At 44.3% G+C, this 15,855-nt stretch overlaps 1 protein-coding gene across 2 annotated transcripts in view; it reads left to right on the top strand.

The window, feature by feature from the left end:
- The window catches only part of MAPKAP1 (MAPK associated protein 1), a 119,292-nt gene that overhangs the window by 87,122 nt on the left and 16,315 nt on the right, over window positions 1-15,855 (top strand). For both annotated transcript variants that reach the window (XM_063316034.1, XM_063316033.1), the window contains exons 9-10: window positions 6,402-6,542; window positions 13,164-13,301. In XM_063316034.1, the coding sequence (XP_063172104.1) occupies window positions 6,402-6,542; window positions 13,164-13,301 (279 nt within the window). The remainder of the gene's footprint in view (window positions 1-6,401; window positions 6,543-13,163; window positions 13,302-15,855) is intronic.

Here is a 15,855-nt window from a genome sequence, read left to right as displayed (position 1 = left end):
AATCCAAGGTGTTCTTGTTCCTAATCCGACATTCTAACCATTCCATCTCACTGGTTCTGAAAGCTGTGTTATATCTGAGAAACTCTACCTTTCTTCATCGCTCTCTAGTTTTCCCTAACACATCATTTAACTGCTCCCAAGAAGCTAATTGTTTTTTCTTTTCTTTTTTACCTACAAATGTGCAAGCTCCAAAACAGTCAGCTCATCCCAGTATCTCTCTCCTAGAAGGAAAATCAGTTGTGATTTGCAGAATAATTCTAGCTCGCTAAGGGAGGGGGGGTATGCTATAATCCTAATAAGAAATATCATGCCTCCTGAACAAACCATAGGGTATATTATTACTTTATTATTCTTGTCTTCGTGATGGCGTAACAGGATTTTTCTCCCCTCTGTGAGTTGTTTTGCTATTTTTATGGGCAGCAGAACGTCAACAGTTTAAAAAAGAAAGGGAGAAAGATTTTCAAATGTTCGAGAGTAACAACCCTATACAAGTTTTCCCCAGCCTGCCTGCCTGCCTAAGTTACGTTGTTGAAATTGAAAAAGGGGGGGGGAAACAGACATTGATTTGGTGGGAAAGGACTCTGCTTAGTTGTTGGTCCATGGAAGACATTTTGAACTAAGCAACCCTTCAGAGATACTTTGCTTCTAAGCCATTTACATTTATTTCATTTATAATTTACATTACATCTGTGTTGAACTCTTAAGAGTGGATCTTGAGGCCCTTCATATTTAGATGAAGAAATAATCTGAAATGCTCCTAAAATGTCTTGCCTTGTTGCTGCTGAGAGTTTTGCAGCTTAATCTTCAATCTGCCCAAGAATCCAACCTCATCCTTCATTCTGAAAATTGCCCTCCTCATTTCCCCCTCAAATTATGCCAGTGAAATGGAATAATTGGGTGTTCAGCAGTGGTCTTTTCCTAGCTCCTTGTTTCACTTTTCCTGATGTACCAACCACTACTACCAACACGACAACTCAGCTCTTATTTAGAGAGCTTCCTATATTCTCAAAACAACTAAACTTCCTGCAGGTTTTTCTCTTTTTTTCCATCACTCCCATTTTCTGCTGCACTCTTGCCTTGCTTTTTGAACATCTTTCTAACTGGCTCAGTCTCCATTTAAAGGGCTCCTCCTTGGCTACTAATGCCGTTTGGCTTCTTTGATACGATTAAGGGTGAATTTTGTGCCCCCATTTTATAATTAATTAAGAAGTGCAACCTTGAAGTTTATTTTTCTTGTTTGTTTATTGCTTGGTTACTTTTTATGCAACTCTTTCCACCAAGGAACTCATGATGGCATCCATGGACCAATTCCACCACAGACCAGTTCTGCCATGGACCAATTCCATGGATCAGTTCTACCATAGGTTCATGAAAATGGGAATCTACCACAACAGGAGGGCACTTGGTTTGGGAAAACTGCACCATTCCACCCCATTCTACCATCTCCTATCATTATACCATCAATAAGGGCTAAGAGAATAGTGAGTTCTATCATAGGACCACGGAATTGGAAGAGGCCACAAGGATCATCTAGTCCAGTCCTCTCCAACATGCAGGAAGACTATTTAAATTAGCCATAAGAAGTGACTGTCCAGCCTTCTCTTAATAACCTCCAAAGATGGAGAACCCATTACTTCCATAGGTAGAACATTCCACTGTTGTACCATCAGGAAATGTTCTTTATAGTTAAAGGTAACCTAACCCTACTTTATATCCAAGTAGCTGCAAGTTATACCTATTATTTCTGGTCCTAGTTTACATGGCCATGGAAAATAGTTCTGGGAGATCCCTGTTGCTTCTCTTACGTACAACATGGCCATCCCCTAAGTCTTCTTTTCTCCAGACAGACATCCCAAGTTCCTTCAACCATCCTCATAAGGCATATCTTCAAGTACCTTCACTGCCCTCCTCTGAACCTGTTCCAACTTGCCAATATCCATTTGAAAATGTGGTGCCCGGAATTGTGTCTAGTCTCAGTTTAGTTCTGATTGTGGTTTTACAACATCTTCAATAAACCCAGAAGCTTTAAAGCTTCAAGTTGGACTGTACATCAACTATCAAGCTAACACATTTGATAGAGATATTTACAATTGGCCATACTGAGACAGAAAGAGTGGTGACAAGACTAGAGAAGCTATTCCCCTTTCTACAAGTCAGAGCAGTTACAGGGGCATACGCCAGCTAAACGTGCAAGAGTCACCCAGTCCATTCTGAGGCATCAAGGAAGTCAGACAAACCTGACTTATTTTACAGATTTGGAAGTCCTGTCGGATTTCACACGGCATAGCATTGGGGTGTGAAATTGTAATGACGGGGCCATCTGCCTTAATCTTCATATACCAATTGAGCCTTTGCCTTCTGCGTTCTACTGAGATTTGTTGTTCTTCTGAGCGTATTTTATCCATTCCTCTTGCTCCCAGTCCCATTTCTCCAAGTAGAAGATGGACTTGGTTTCAAAGCCCAGAGAAGCAGCTTGAGAATGGCGACAGCAACAGCGGCCTCATTAATAGCTGAAATTGCTGCTGTCCTCCTCCTCTGGGCCATTTAAATGAGCAGAAAATGAGATAACGTTGGGCTAAAACAGCTCTTTTACCTTCCCTTTAAAACTTTGGGCCAGCCAGGGCAAATAAAGCCTATGTGCCTTTGAGAAAGGTTCATGCTTGACAGCATCCATCCTCCCATTAAGGAAGACAAGACAGAAGCTAGAAGAAGCTCACAAAGATGCTGGAGGACAGAACTGGGGGTGACATGGTGCTTGTCTTGAATCCCCAAGCTGATCTATTCCCTCCTCATCTTTGTGGTTGAGCTGCCCATTTGACAACGTTGAGTAAGAGTCAGCCACCACTGTGGCTTGCTTTGTATTTGGCACATGGAGAAAATTTACTAGACTGCTGCCCGTAAAACAATATCTAGTTCAAGGTCTGTTGAGCAGATGAAGACGGTGCCCTGCAGCCACTTTTCCCCCAGGGGGAGACCATTTGGTGTAGACCAGCCTGTTCAATAAGGCTGCGGTGTTCCAGATGTTGCTAAATAGAGCTCCTGACATCCCTCCCTGTTGGTCAGACTGGCTGAAGGTTCTTCCTCTGCAAGAGGCCCCAGGTTGCTCAGCCCTGATTTTTGTATTATTATTATTACTATTACTATTATTATCCTTGATTTATTATTATTATTATTATTATTATTATTATTATTATTATTATCATCATCATCATCATCATCATCATCATCATCCATGGCAAATTGGAGGAGCTGAGCTTCTCTGGCCCTGACATCAGGCTATTTTAGCATACATTTCCTCTTTGGAATTTAAGCTTCCTTTTTTCTGTACCAATAAATATATATACAAATATATATAATGGAGGGTGGACTTGATTCATGCCCTCCTGCATACCATTTTTGGCATTTTTCTTTTCACATGTAAACCAGAAGGTGATTTGCCTGGTTCAAGCTGCCTAATTCTTGGACTACCCATTAATATACCTGTGGGGCTGGGGAGCCTTACCGCCCTGACCCAGTTTTCAGTGACATAAACTTTCACAAAGAATCAATATACAGAAATTGACAAGACGCATTTCCAACCGACTGCCCCATTTCAGGCTTCTCTGCTAAAGTCCATCTTGTCATGTATTTTTTTTTTTTTTAAAAGTTTTCATTAATCTCTCACGACTAAACATAGGGCTGCAAAACCGGCAGTGGTTTTGGCTTCCAAGGCTACGTTAGCTGGCATATTAAACAAAATGTGTCACTCTCAGTATCTCCTGGAAGAAGCTTAATCAATTTTCTCCACTGTATCCACGCCCCATTTTATCTAAAAGCATCCATATTATCATTTACAGCTAAGATGCTTTATTAGCAGTTGGCATAGAAATTACTCTGTGCGGAAAAAAAAAACCCTGTCACATTGAAGGAATTTTTAAAGTGTTACTCTGATATCACAGAATGCAAAGTTTTCCTTTTCCTTTTTCCATAATTAGCATTTTTTACTTAATGATTTCCTCCCCTTTTTTCTTATTCAGGAGGAAATTCCATTCTGCACTGGCAAGGAGAACACTATGAATAATATTTGGGATTCCCAGTATGAGAGTTTGAACATTTTTACTACTACTCCTTAAGTGATGGCCCAAGGTCCTACTTTTTATCGAGACAAAATTCCCACAGTCGATTTATGACACCTGAAATTTACCTTCCTGGGAGAAAGAGCGCAAAGCCATCCGTTTGCGTGGTAATGGAAATATGTTCCAGTACCCAGGCAGATATAACAGCCTCGTGTGGCGCAGAGCGGTAGGCGGCAGTATTGCAACCGAAACTCTCCCCACGACCCGAGTTCCATCCCAGCAGAAGCTGGATTCTCTCTCAGGTAGCCGGCCCAGGTCGACTCAGCCTCCCATCCTTCCCAGGTCGGTGAAATGAGCACCCGGCTTGCTGGGGAAGGGGACGACTGGGGAAGGCAATGGCAAACCACCCCGCTCTATAGTCTGCCAAGAAAACGCCGTGAAAGCGGCATCCCCCCAAAGGGTCAGACATGACTCGGTGCTGGCACAGGGGACCTTTCACACACCCAGGCAGATGGGCATATCTGCTGGTTTTACGGCCATTCCAGATGCATTAAAACTCCAGCCCCCAGAATTCTCAGTTCACATGGCCCACTGAATTTTGGGAATGGTCCTCCTAACCCATTTGGAGGCATCAGGTTGGAGAAGACTGTTGTGAAAAGTGGAAGGGGAATAGGAAAGAAATTGCTCTGAACATTGTAGGGCTGATCATCTCCCCCATAAATAAGGAGTTAGGGCTGAAGTACTCCAGACTAAAAGGCCAAGACCTTAATATTCCAAGACAATACCAGCATTGCTAGCTGCCATATACTAAGTCAGTCTGTTGATCTGCCTAACGCAGGCAGATGCCTGGAATTAAACTTGAGCCCTTCTGGGTGCAAAACAGATGGTTTGCACTGAGCTACAGTCTCTTCTGTTCTCATGTGCGTATGCTCATTGACTTAAAAAAAAATTTTAAAGTGGGGGGAGGGAGTGACATACTTTGGATCTTCAAGAGTTGTTGCTACCCAGAAGTCAAAGGTGATAGGAATGTCAGTCTAATGAAATCTGACAAGCTACAGGTTCCTTACCCCTTAGTCCCACCCACCTATGGTTCTAAGGACGCTTTTTTAAGGATTTGGAAAATGAAGTGTATGGTAGAAGTGCTAACATATTAATTAATTATAATAAGGACCCCAGCAGGTACAGCCAATTATTCACTTTAGAAATGGTCTAAACTAAGTAAACCAGACTTAGCTTGAGAGGGAGTGGGAAATGAATGGCATTAGCCGTGGTTGAAATCCCATCAACTTAAATTCAAGTAACTTAATCTGGGTTCAACTCAATATGTATAAGAAGGCTCCTGTGTCACACTAACACTCCTTTTTCCTCTTCTAAGGTCACCTTTCTCACACCAGAGTGACTTGTGAGATCTCTCTAAAGTTTCTATTTCATGCCTTCATTCATTCAGTCACCAAAGACCAAAAGGGATGCCCATTCAGGATCCGTCCCGTTATCATTGACCCATTCATTGTCATGGACCAATTTTTTTTTAATGGTTCTGCTTGCCTATAATTAACTATGGCAAGTTTGACTTGAAGAAATAGATGAGAACGCTAGAAGATGATTCAGTGCTAAGTGGGTTGGGGAGGCATTTGAAAGTCAAACACTTTCATCCTGAATTTCTGAGTGATCATATACATTCACTACTGGCACACTGAGCCCTGATTCTTCAATCTGATCCAGTGTGTTTTTTTAGAGCTTTTTTGAGAGCTTTTTGGACCAAAGTGTCTGGGGTCAAGTACCACATTAGGCTGTGCTTTGTTTCCTGAGGTTACTGAACAGACAACAACTGGCTGCCTTCCTGGGACAGGCTAAGGCACAGTAAACCATGGTTTACAAACCACCCTAAGCCAAGCCATACTATATCCCAGCTGCTTCCCAATATCAGTATCTAGTCTTCCAGCCCAGCCCAGCCCTAATCTAGCCCAACCTTCTGCTCGTTGCAGGAATCCGTCTCTCCTGCATGTATGGCCTTTGAGGTATTTGTAGATGCTATCACATCTTCCTTCAGTCTTCCCAAGCTTAACACGCCTAGCTTTTTTATCTCTTTATAGGGCTTGGTGTGCAGATTCTTTATCACCCTTGTAGCTTTTCTCTGAACCTGCTCCAGCTTTCCCACATACCTTCCCACCACCGCCAGATACAATAACACTATGGCTTCCTATGGTGTGGTCACCCTTTTTGATCACTGCAGCCCAGGGTTCCCCCAGCCTCTTCAGCTGTTGCGTCACTCCATGACTGGCCTTCCTGTGTCTCGGTAGCTACCAGACTTTCTCCCTTTCTCTCTCTCTCTCTCTCTTGGCGGAGGCTCGAGAGGCGAGGAGATCTCAGAGGAGGATCCGCAGATCGACATCGCAACAGTCCAAGACATGCTGAGCAGCCGTCACTACAAGTCTTTCAAGGTCAGCATGATCCACAGACTCCGGTTCACCACGGACGTCCAGTTAGGTAAATCAAATGCTTGTTCGATGCCCTTGCCCATTTCCTTTTGTCTGTCCAGGTGTGTCCAGCATCCTTCAACAAACCTGATCGTATAACCTGGGGATTAACAACCTGTTTCCTTCCAGAGATTGTGGACTGTGCTGCCCCAACCTTCAGCAAACCTGGCCAAAGATACCAACTGTAGATGTTGCAATTAAAAATCTATAGGCTACATCACTTCCCCCACCCAGTCTCCCTATCTTTGTATCCCAAGCGCATTAAGATGATGTTCCTTGGGTTTCTTCAAGAGAAAATGTTCCTGCTGCTCCTTTCCTACTTCATGTTAGTTTCAGAAAACGGGGTTCATGTCTTGGAAAAGCATAGAACAGCATTTTCAATACAGATAGTCCTCAACTTACAACCACAATTGCAACCAGAATTTCCATCGTAAGTCATTGCGGTCATAAGTTGACTCACCATGTGACCAGACCCGATTTTCTGACCCTTTTTATGGTGGTTGTTAAGCAAATTATGGGTCTTTAAGCGAATCATCGCAATTATTAAGCGAATCCATCTTCCCAAAATGGGCTTTTTTTGCCAGAAAACTGCAAAAGAGTCACAAAACGTGGTCATGGGACCATGGGACTCTGCAACCAGTCATAAACGTGAGCCAGTTGCCAACTGCCCGAAATGCAATCAGGGGGATGGTGCGATGTTTTGCGATGCTCAGAACGAGGCTGTCATAACTGGGGCCATCGTTAAACGGTCGTAAGTTGAGGACTACCTGTAGCCCCCCATTTTGTGATGAAATTCCTGTTGAGGGCGGCTGTTGAAAACACAAACAGAAGAAGGAGAAGAAAAGAAAGAAGGGTCTTGATTTGTGTATTAATCTGAACGAGTCAAAGCATTGAGGCAAGTGGGCAACATTCCTTTTTAAATACCGACTGCTCTTTCCCAAAGCTGGGGAAATATAAACTGTAGCCTTTTCTTCTCTGGAGACCCTCTGTGTGTGTGTGTGTGTAGAGGAGAACCAAGTACAATATTTATTTTCCTAAAAGTTAAAACCACAAAGAGGTCTTCTGGTTTCCTTTTTCTCCGCCATTGTTTCTTTTTTTTCCCCCAACTTTTCGTTTCATTTTGTTTTTCTTTCCTTTCTCCCCCTGCCCCCCCCCTTGCACTGTCTTGTTAAGGAAGGATTTATATCCTGGAGTTGATGGAGGGCAGCTTTCGGCTCGTTTTCTGCTCTTGAGCAAACTATCTTGGGGTGATAGTTTCCTTCCAGGGAAGTTTGACTCACTTGTATCTGGAATCTGTCAGAAATAAGAGCTTGAAAAGGTCATGACAGATCACCAAAGACAAATGGTTAACCCAGGGAGTCTTTCTGCCGAGAAACAAATAGCTTTCACTTGTGCCGAAGTGAGGGAACAAACCTGCTGTATTGGTGGAATTGCTGTCGCACACTTTATCCCTCCCTCCCTTCTCGGTAAATCCCTATCTGTGGTAATTTTATCGTCCTGATATAAAGCTTTTTTTTTTTTTTAAGGTTGGCTTCTGTGGACATTAGGTCTCTCCCTCTGCCCCAGCCTCTGTGCGCCACTTCTCCCGTAGTTGACTTATCCCCAACTTTCAACTGGGAAGCAGCTATTTCTGGGGTCCTCCCAGGCTTTGCAAAGGAGAGGTTGGGTGGCCCTCATTTCCTCACTTTTGTGTATTTACTTTTGAAGGGAGCAAACACACACGCACACACACCCAATACGCAGCCATCTGCGGTGGCCTGATTGGCGTCCGCACCACCAGGGGCCAACCCCCCTCCATGCTCCTCGTCCACCCCACGGGGCTCCTTTCCCCTCCATGTGCTTTACAGGGGATGAAATGTGACAGAGCTTTGGAGACAAAGGGCCTGTTTTCGCAGCCTGCTCTAGGAATTTTTTTTGGCAGGAGGAGGAGGAGGAGGAGGTTAACAGCCCAGCTTAAACGGGGACGTTTGCTTAGCCCAAACAATTCCAGAGCTGTTCGCGGGCTGGGGGTGGGGGGCAAAAAATAATCCCCTTTACCCCCTGGCTGGAATATAACGTTGCTAGGCTCGTTTTAGATATGAGGGAGGCAGTGATGAATGGAGCGTACAAAACGCAGTACATCTTCTCAGGTAGAGAAGCCAGCTGGGGGAAACTCGCTTGCCGTTAATTCAGGGACAGGGAACCAACCTGTGCTCTGTTGCCTCTGCTGGTTGGGGCTGCTTGATGCTCAGGCTCGGCCTGTTGGGAGCCCCCGATCCTGCAGACCCTGTTGGGAGCTGAAAGCAGAGACGGCAGGCCCAGATAGAGGGCAGCAATGAGTTGGTGGAGATGAAGCCATCGCGCCCCTTGGTACAATGAAAGGGTACCGGAGCTTACATCTGTCCAGGCTCGAGCTGCCAACGTCGTACAGGATTGCTCCAACGGTGTGTCTTCCAGTCCGTTGGTGCAACACAAGGCAGCAAACGCTCAGAGGGGGTGGGGCAGCCCAAGGACCAATCTGTCAAAGGTCCTGCGGAAGCCGGTGCACCCGTGAGCAGGTGTGCAAGCGATGGGCCGATAGGGCCGTAATAGATGGGAGCGAACCTCAACCAATTGCCGATAAAAATAATAGGAAGTTTAAAGTGCTTTCTGAGCGATAAAGCGGAAGGCGAGGCGGGGTGGGGAGGGGGGCCCTGCCCCCTCCGAGATGGTTCCCCAGCCTCTGCCTCCTTTTGTGTGTGTGCACGCACTCGTGAGCAAAGGGGCCTCCGTAGCAAAAGATTGATGCCACGAGAAGTGACCTTGGCTTGGAGCAGCAGTTGGTGATGTATGTATGAGCATCTCTCAGCTAAATGGACCCAGATTTGTAGTACTAATATACATGGAAGCCCAGAACCACACTCTGGATGGCAATAAATCAACAGCCACTTTGGATGTCATTTCTGGTTTATATTCTACTATTGTTCTATCACTTTAATTCATGTCACTATCATCTGTTCATCTGGAACAGTTTTATATAATTTTCCACTGGAGCTACCTGACAAACCCCATCAAATTAACACGGGCACATTAACGCTGTTGACTCCACCGTGCAAATTTTAGAAGGAGCCTGAAATGAAACGTGTGGGGTTTTTGTTCGCCTTTTTAATTTTTTTTTTTTAAGATAGAAAGAAAGGAAGAAACTGCAAAGAAACAAGGATTCTTTGTACTTGTTTATTATAATCCATCGAAGGGAGGATAGAGGGATGGATCTGGTTGATCTCCATGATAAAGGATCAGGGTGTCTTCATTTTTTTCAGTCCAACTCATTTTGGGCTGCTGCTGGATTAAAAAAAAACACACACAAAGAAGTTTGAACATCCAGCGACAGCTGCTGATAATATTTTCACAGGGAAGATACGTAGATTTTGGACAACTAACGATGAGGCTGCCTGGAGTGAAATGCTGCAATAAAGAGGCACTTTCCTAATAAAGGATCTAGTGCTCTCGTGTTATTTTCACACTCCTGGCATCCTTTTGAGCTCTTGACATCATGGATAATGGAAATAAGGCCCCTCGGCCAGGAGGGGTAGGTACCCAGTGACAAATTGCGCCGCTTGATTAATTGAAATGTGGCTCTCTGCTCATGGAGCTATTGCAGACTGTCCTGGAGTCTGAGAGTTATGCTACATTTGGTACCTGCAGGAGCTAAGGTTAACGCAACATGTGCTTAGGTCGTCTTTCCCCTCCCCGCTTCCAATTTCAACCATGCAGTTCGACAGGCCAAACAAACAAGAGATGAAGCCACTGCGGCCTCCTGTCCTGTCCTTCCTCCTCATGGGAAGGGAGCCAGTCACCAAATCAGCTTGCAGCACTGCACCGAAGCCGGTGGATTTAATTAGCGTGCAAATGGGGATCGGGTTGAGCCAAGGTCCCAGAAGCGGCTGTAGTTTCATGATTCACTGGCGTTGCCGCTGATTCTGCTTGGATCCCGGAGTGAGGCTCTGGAATCTGCGGCTGCACAGACAAGAAGCTGGGAAAATGGGCTGCAAATTATTTATTGATTGATTTATATTTCAAATTTAGTCACTGCCCATCTCACTCAAAGAGCAACCCTGGGCAGTTTACAATAAAACAATAAAGAAGTTAATTATCCTCCTCCTGTTTACTAGAATCCTAGTTAGCACATTCTCTGCACCCCCACCTGACCATCTTCTCAGATGGTCATGTTTGGCCGAAGAAAATGGCAGTTGCCAAACATCCTTCGTGTCTGTAAGGTCAGTGTAACAAGGCATATACACACCAGATAGGAAGTTGACCAGTGACTAATACTGGAAAACTAATTTTGTCCATTCAGAATCATTCATTCATTCATTCATTCATTTAAAAATGGTATCAACGTGTCTCCAACCTTTTGTAATATCATGGCCTTGGAGTCAAGTGAGTGCTACAAATCCCATACTACTACGTTTCCTTTTCCTTCCCTGCAAAAGTGAACAACTCTCAAGGAGAAAGCAAAAACTCTTGTGTGTTGGGGGCAACCAGAAAAAAACTGTTGAGTAAATAACTTTAAGATGTAGACCATAACTGAATTATCTTCCCAACTCCTCTTACTACTGGTCTTGCTGGGAGTTGACTCTTTTCATACATGTCTTGAATATTTTGGGTCTTTTTACAGTTCTCAGGGAGGGGGCCATGTTTGTCCCGACTTAAGCAAAAAACCATGCTGAGACAAGAAGATAGTCTCTAGTGTTTATTAACTGCTCTAGTAGACAGAAAACCCTACCAAACTGAAGGAGCGTGGGAAACCCAGACAGATAAGCCCCAAAACTCAAGGCAGGTCTGCTCTGAGTTTCTTTGAAGGACAGTTCAAAGCCTCTAAACTGCACATGCATTTTCCCCCCTGGATAGGGGGCCCCTCCTGCTCACCATCCGTACTCATGACAATGTTCCTTAGTAGAATGATTCTCCAGTGTCTGCTTGATAGTGGGCTAATAATCTGGTTCCATGGTTCAGCTGTTAGGTTCAAAATGTCTTTCTCTCCACATGACTTTCTCGGGTCATTATGGCCTACCTCAGATAGCTAGTGGCTATTGAGAGGGAAAAAAAACTTTCCAGCATCGTCTCCCAAAATTTGGAGTAGTCCCCTGAGAGGGCTTCTCACACGTGTCAGGAAGCAAATCCCATTTCATTTCAGCAGGCTTCTCTCTTCTGGATGTTGCTTTAAATAAGATTTGCTGCCGTTTCTGATCTTTTACCGTGGGTAGACAATTGTGTGGATGTAGTTCCTGCAGCTGTTTTATTGAAACCTTGAGTTATCTGCTTTGATCGCTTTCTTTAGGCATTTGCTGTCAAAAGGCTAATGAAAATGAGCAATAAAATGCAAGACGCGAAGATATTTCTTTCCTAACGAATTAGTAAACTTTCTCTGGACGAGCCACAGAATCAGTTTCCAATTTTAATAAAGCACTAGGGGCCTTCTTGCCTTCTGTAATGGCAAAGCTTTGGATTGAGACAAGAAAAGGAATGGATCTTTCCAAGACGTGTTAGTTATGACACCTTCTTGTTTTGCCACAACATTCTTGGTGGTTTAGCCATATTTTTGTGATTGGATTAAATTTGGCAAAGTGAGTTACAGGGTGGGGGAAGTAAAGATGGTTTTTATAGCACTTTCTGGCTTCTATTTTTGCAGGAAAGGGTCTTTTCTTTCTAAAGAAATCCAGATGAAAAATCAAGAAAGGGCTCCTGCAACATTTTGACTTTAAACAAAGGAATAGCCTTCCCTGAGTGTGGCTTTTAAATACTCCTTGTTCCTTTTGCCTATTTCAGGGTGACCTTGACCTATAACTCATGACCTAAAAATGTAATTACTTTTAAGTCTTTCCCCGCACAGCTGCCACTATGAAAAAGTGTAGAGAGAGGTTTGGTCACTCATGTCAGAAGAGAAACCTTGTAATTGTAACTCAAGCAATGAGGCGCCGTCTGTTTCGGCTCCGCACGGCAAGGTTGTTGCTTTGGAGAAGGGGGTTGTTGGGGAGGGGGGACCCAACCATAATAGAATCTGTAATAAATTACAGAGTCTCTTGCAGAGTAAATTAACTTCTCAGTTTGCTCTTTGGGCATCTTGGATGAGTGGATTTTGTGTCCTCCTCCTCCTCCTCCTCTCCTTCTCCTCCTTCTCCATCATCATCATCCATTCTGCTGCTGCTCCTCCTCCTCCTCTCCTCCTCCTCCTCCTCCATCACCACCACCATCATCACCCCTTCTCCTTCTCCTCCTTCTCCATCATCATCATCATCCCCCATCTTCCTTCTTCCCTTTTCCTCCCCAAGGCACTTCAAAACAGTTTATCAAACAGAATTTTTTATTGACGTACCAGAAAATCTCCTCCTCCTCCCAGCATATAATACTGGTAGTCATTAACATCTCTCTGCTATTAATGGTGTGGTGTGGTGTGGTGTGGTGTGGTGTGGTGTGGTGTGGTGTGGTGTGGTGTGGTGTGGTGTGGTGTGGTGTGGTGTGGTGTGTGTGTGTGTGGTGTGTGTATGTGTGTGGTGTGGTATGGTGCCACACTCAAAAAAGGGGGTGAGGGCATTTAATTTGCTTCTTCAGTGCCTTACTATTAGTGTGGCGTTTCCGTCCCTTCCTTGATTGATGTTATCTGGGTCTTCAGGTATTTCAGGGGACAAGGTGGAGGTGGATCCTGTGACCAATCAGAAAGCCAGCACAAAGTTCTGGATTAAGCAGAAGCCGATCTCCATTGATTCTGAGCTCCTCTGCACTTGCGATCTTGCTGAAGAAAAGAGCCCAAGTAAGTAACCTATCTTGTCTTTCTGGTGTTCTTCTCTAGGTGTTCCCGTGTCTCCTTCCCATAAGGAACAATGGCTAGGAGGGCATATCCTCCAAGTCTTCCTTAAACCAACTGAACCCTGCTTGTCAAAAGTCAGCCTTGATGAGAGCTCACTGGTATCTAAACCAGCCTTCCCCAATTGGCCAGATTGGTGAATCAACCCCCAGAATTCCTTAGCCCAGCCAGCCATTTCTCAGCTAACTGGAAGTTGAAGGCGACCCTCCAGGTGGGTCAACTTTTAATTCTAAAACTCTGTAGCTGGCTTGCCATTCCTGACAATTCTTGGAATGGAAGCTCACCCAACTGTAGGACATCCTTGTTGGATAAGATTGATCTTAAAGACAGAGAGGTGAGTTTCTGAAAGCAGCCCATGTGTTTCCCATGGCCATCCCTAGAAAATCAAAATGGTGGGCAGCTGCATCCTGGGGCTTTTTTTTTTTGAATGGTGACCATCTGCCCAAAGAGACAGTAAGCTGGTGGTGCTTGGGAGAAGAAGTGGTAGGACTTAGCTTCACCAATTTACAGTATTTAAATGTCTTCATGATCTACTGGTGTAGTATCCTATTTCATCTCTGCTGCCAATGGTTTAAACCATGTTATTGTTAGTTTCCTTATATGTGGGCAATGTACATGAGTGTATGTGAGGCAGTCCATAAGCAAGAATACAAATGGAGGAAGGTGGGATCTAAAGAAATCCACCATCCTCCTCTTGGCATTTCTCTACCTGTAATCACATTTTGCTCTCTCATGCTGTCCTCTGGAATTGGGAAGGGAAAAGACCCTTGCAGCTGTTTTTATAAGCAGTCACAATTTTCAAGGGATTAATATTATTATTATTATTATTTTGTCCCTGTCCTCAAAAAAGAAAGCAAGAGAGAATCCCTATGAGTCATAATTATTCTGTATCTGGCTGACCTCCCTTTGGGCAGATGCCAGCAGCAGTTTCCTTTCTATACCTTTTTGATTCACTCTCCCACTTGAAATGTCAGAAGAGTCTCCAGGGACTTGGAGCCAACCGTGTAGGTTGCGCGTGGCTTGAAAGGAACTTTGCTCTTAACTACGCTGAACGTCATCCCCACACAGAAGGACAAAGAGCAGACTTGTCAAGCTCCTCATGGGATTTAAGTCAAGAATCCTTCCCTGGCACCACACAGTACCTTGAGTAGGGCAAGAGGCATTCTTGCTTCTAGGAAAATTCAAGTGGTAGGGAACTGTTCCAGTTTCAAACCCCCTTTGGTTACCTCCCTCCAAGATCCATCATACTTTTAACATTAAACAAAATAAAACAAATCCTCTACTTGCTGATGATCTGGATCATTGTCCCATGATGCAGCTGGCTCAAGCTGAACATTCTGGTGCTTTTCTTTGGGGAGCTGCTGTTGAACATAGGAGAAGGGAAGGAGTGTTCATATTTGGGTTGACGAAGGAATGACTCTCTCTTCCGTAGCCTGGTGATCTTATCAGAAAGTGATATATGTTTGTAGCAGAGTTTACATCAAAAATTATTCCTGGGGCTTCCTTGAAATGAATTATGGCAAAAGGAGTGAGGCTGGGGGGAGATAAAGGTTTTTGAGTTCTGCAATATATTTTGTTTCCGTGTTTTTATCTCTTGTAACACAACCATCCTCCATCTAGTCTTCCCAAGGCATACCAAAAAGTGTCACAAACGGATGGCTGTGCAGTTCCACCATGCAGAGACACCTTTGCTCTTTTGTTAAAAACAGACGCCTTGTCTGAAGGTATTAACTTGTGAGGCTGATAATAAACTTGTTTCCTTACCCTGCTAGGCGTGTGAACACACAAGAATAGCTTTTGCAAATCTTTGCCAAATAAGGGCATCAGTGAGCATAATAAATCAGCCATCTATCAAACCAGACTATTAGATTATTTCACCAAGGGCCTAAACCTTTTCTAGAGCTCAGCACCATCTGGCGCAAGGGGAGAGGCACTGCCACCACCACAAAAATCTGCCCCAAATTTCGAGAGATCCCTAATCCTCAAAAGAATCTGGCCCTCTCACTCCAAGAGCATGCGCTGTCCTAACAGCCTGGAACCACGCTGAGACAAGGAACTGGTCTCTAATGTTTATTGCTAGTACATAACAGGAATCCTAACAAACTGAAGAAGCGTGGGAAAAACCCAGCCATATAAACCCCAAAGGTTAAGGTGGGCCTGATCTGTGTCTCTTTGAATGGCTACCTAATTCCTCAGTGCTACGCATGCGCTTAACAGTCTGGATGGGAGCCCCCTGCTCACCATCCTTACTCATGACAGAAACAATGCTGTTGTTGGGCAGAAGATTATTTTCACCTGGAGGCTGCAGCTTCGGCTATTCTGGTTTCCAAGTGTGAGTTTCAAACGGGAACCACTGTTTACTAACCAGAGTGACTAGGTTCAGAGCGATGTGTGAACCCAACTGTCCTGACTCCCAGGAAACACTCTGAGACAGGGAACTGTTCTCTAATGTTTATTTGCTCATACATAACAGGAATCCTAACAAACTGAAGAAGCGTGG

The sequence above is a fragment of the Candoia aspera genome, chromosome 16 (assembly GCF_035149785.1).
Source record: "Candoia aspera isolate rCanAsp1 chromosome 16, rCanAsp1.hap2, whole genome shotgun sequence".
Lineage (NCBI taxonomy): Eukaryota > Metazoa > Chordata > Lepidosauria > Squamata > Boidae > Candoia > Candoia aspera.
Note: the sequence above shows the minus strand (reverse complement) of the source record. Positions and strands in the feature narration are given on the sequence as shown.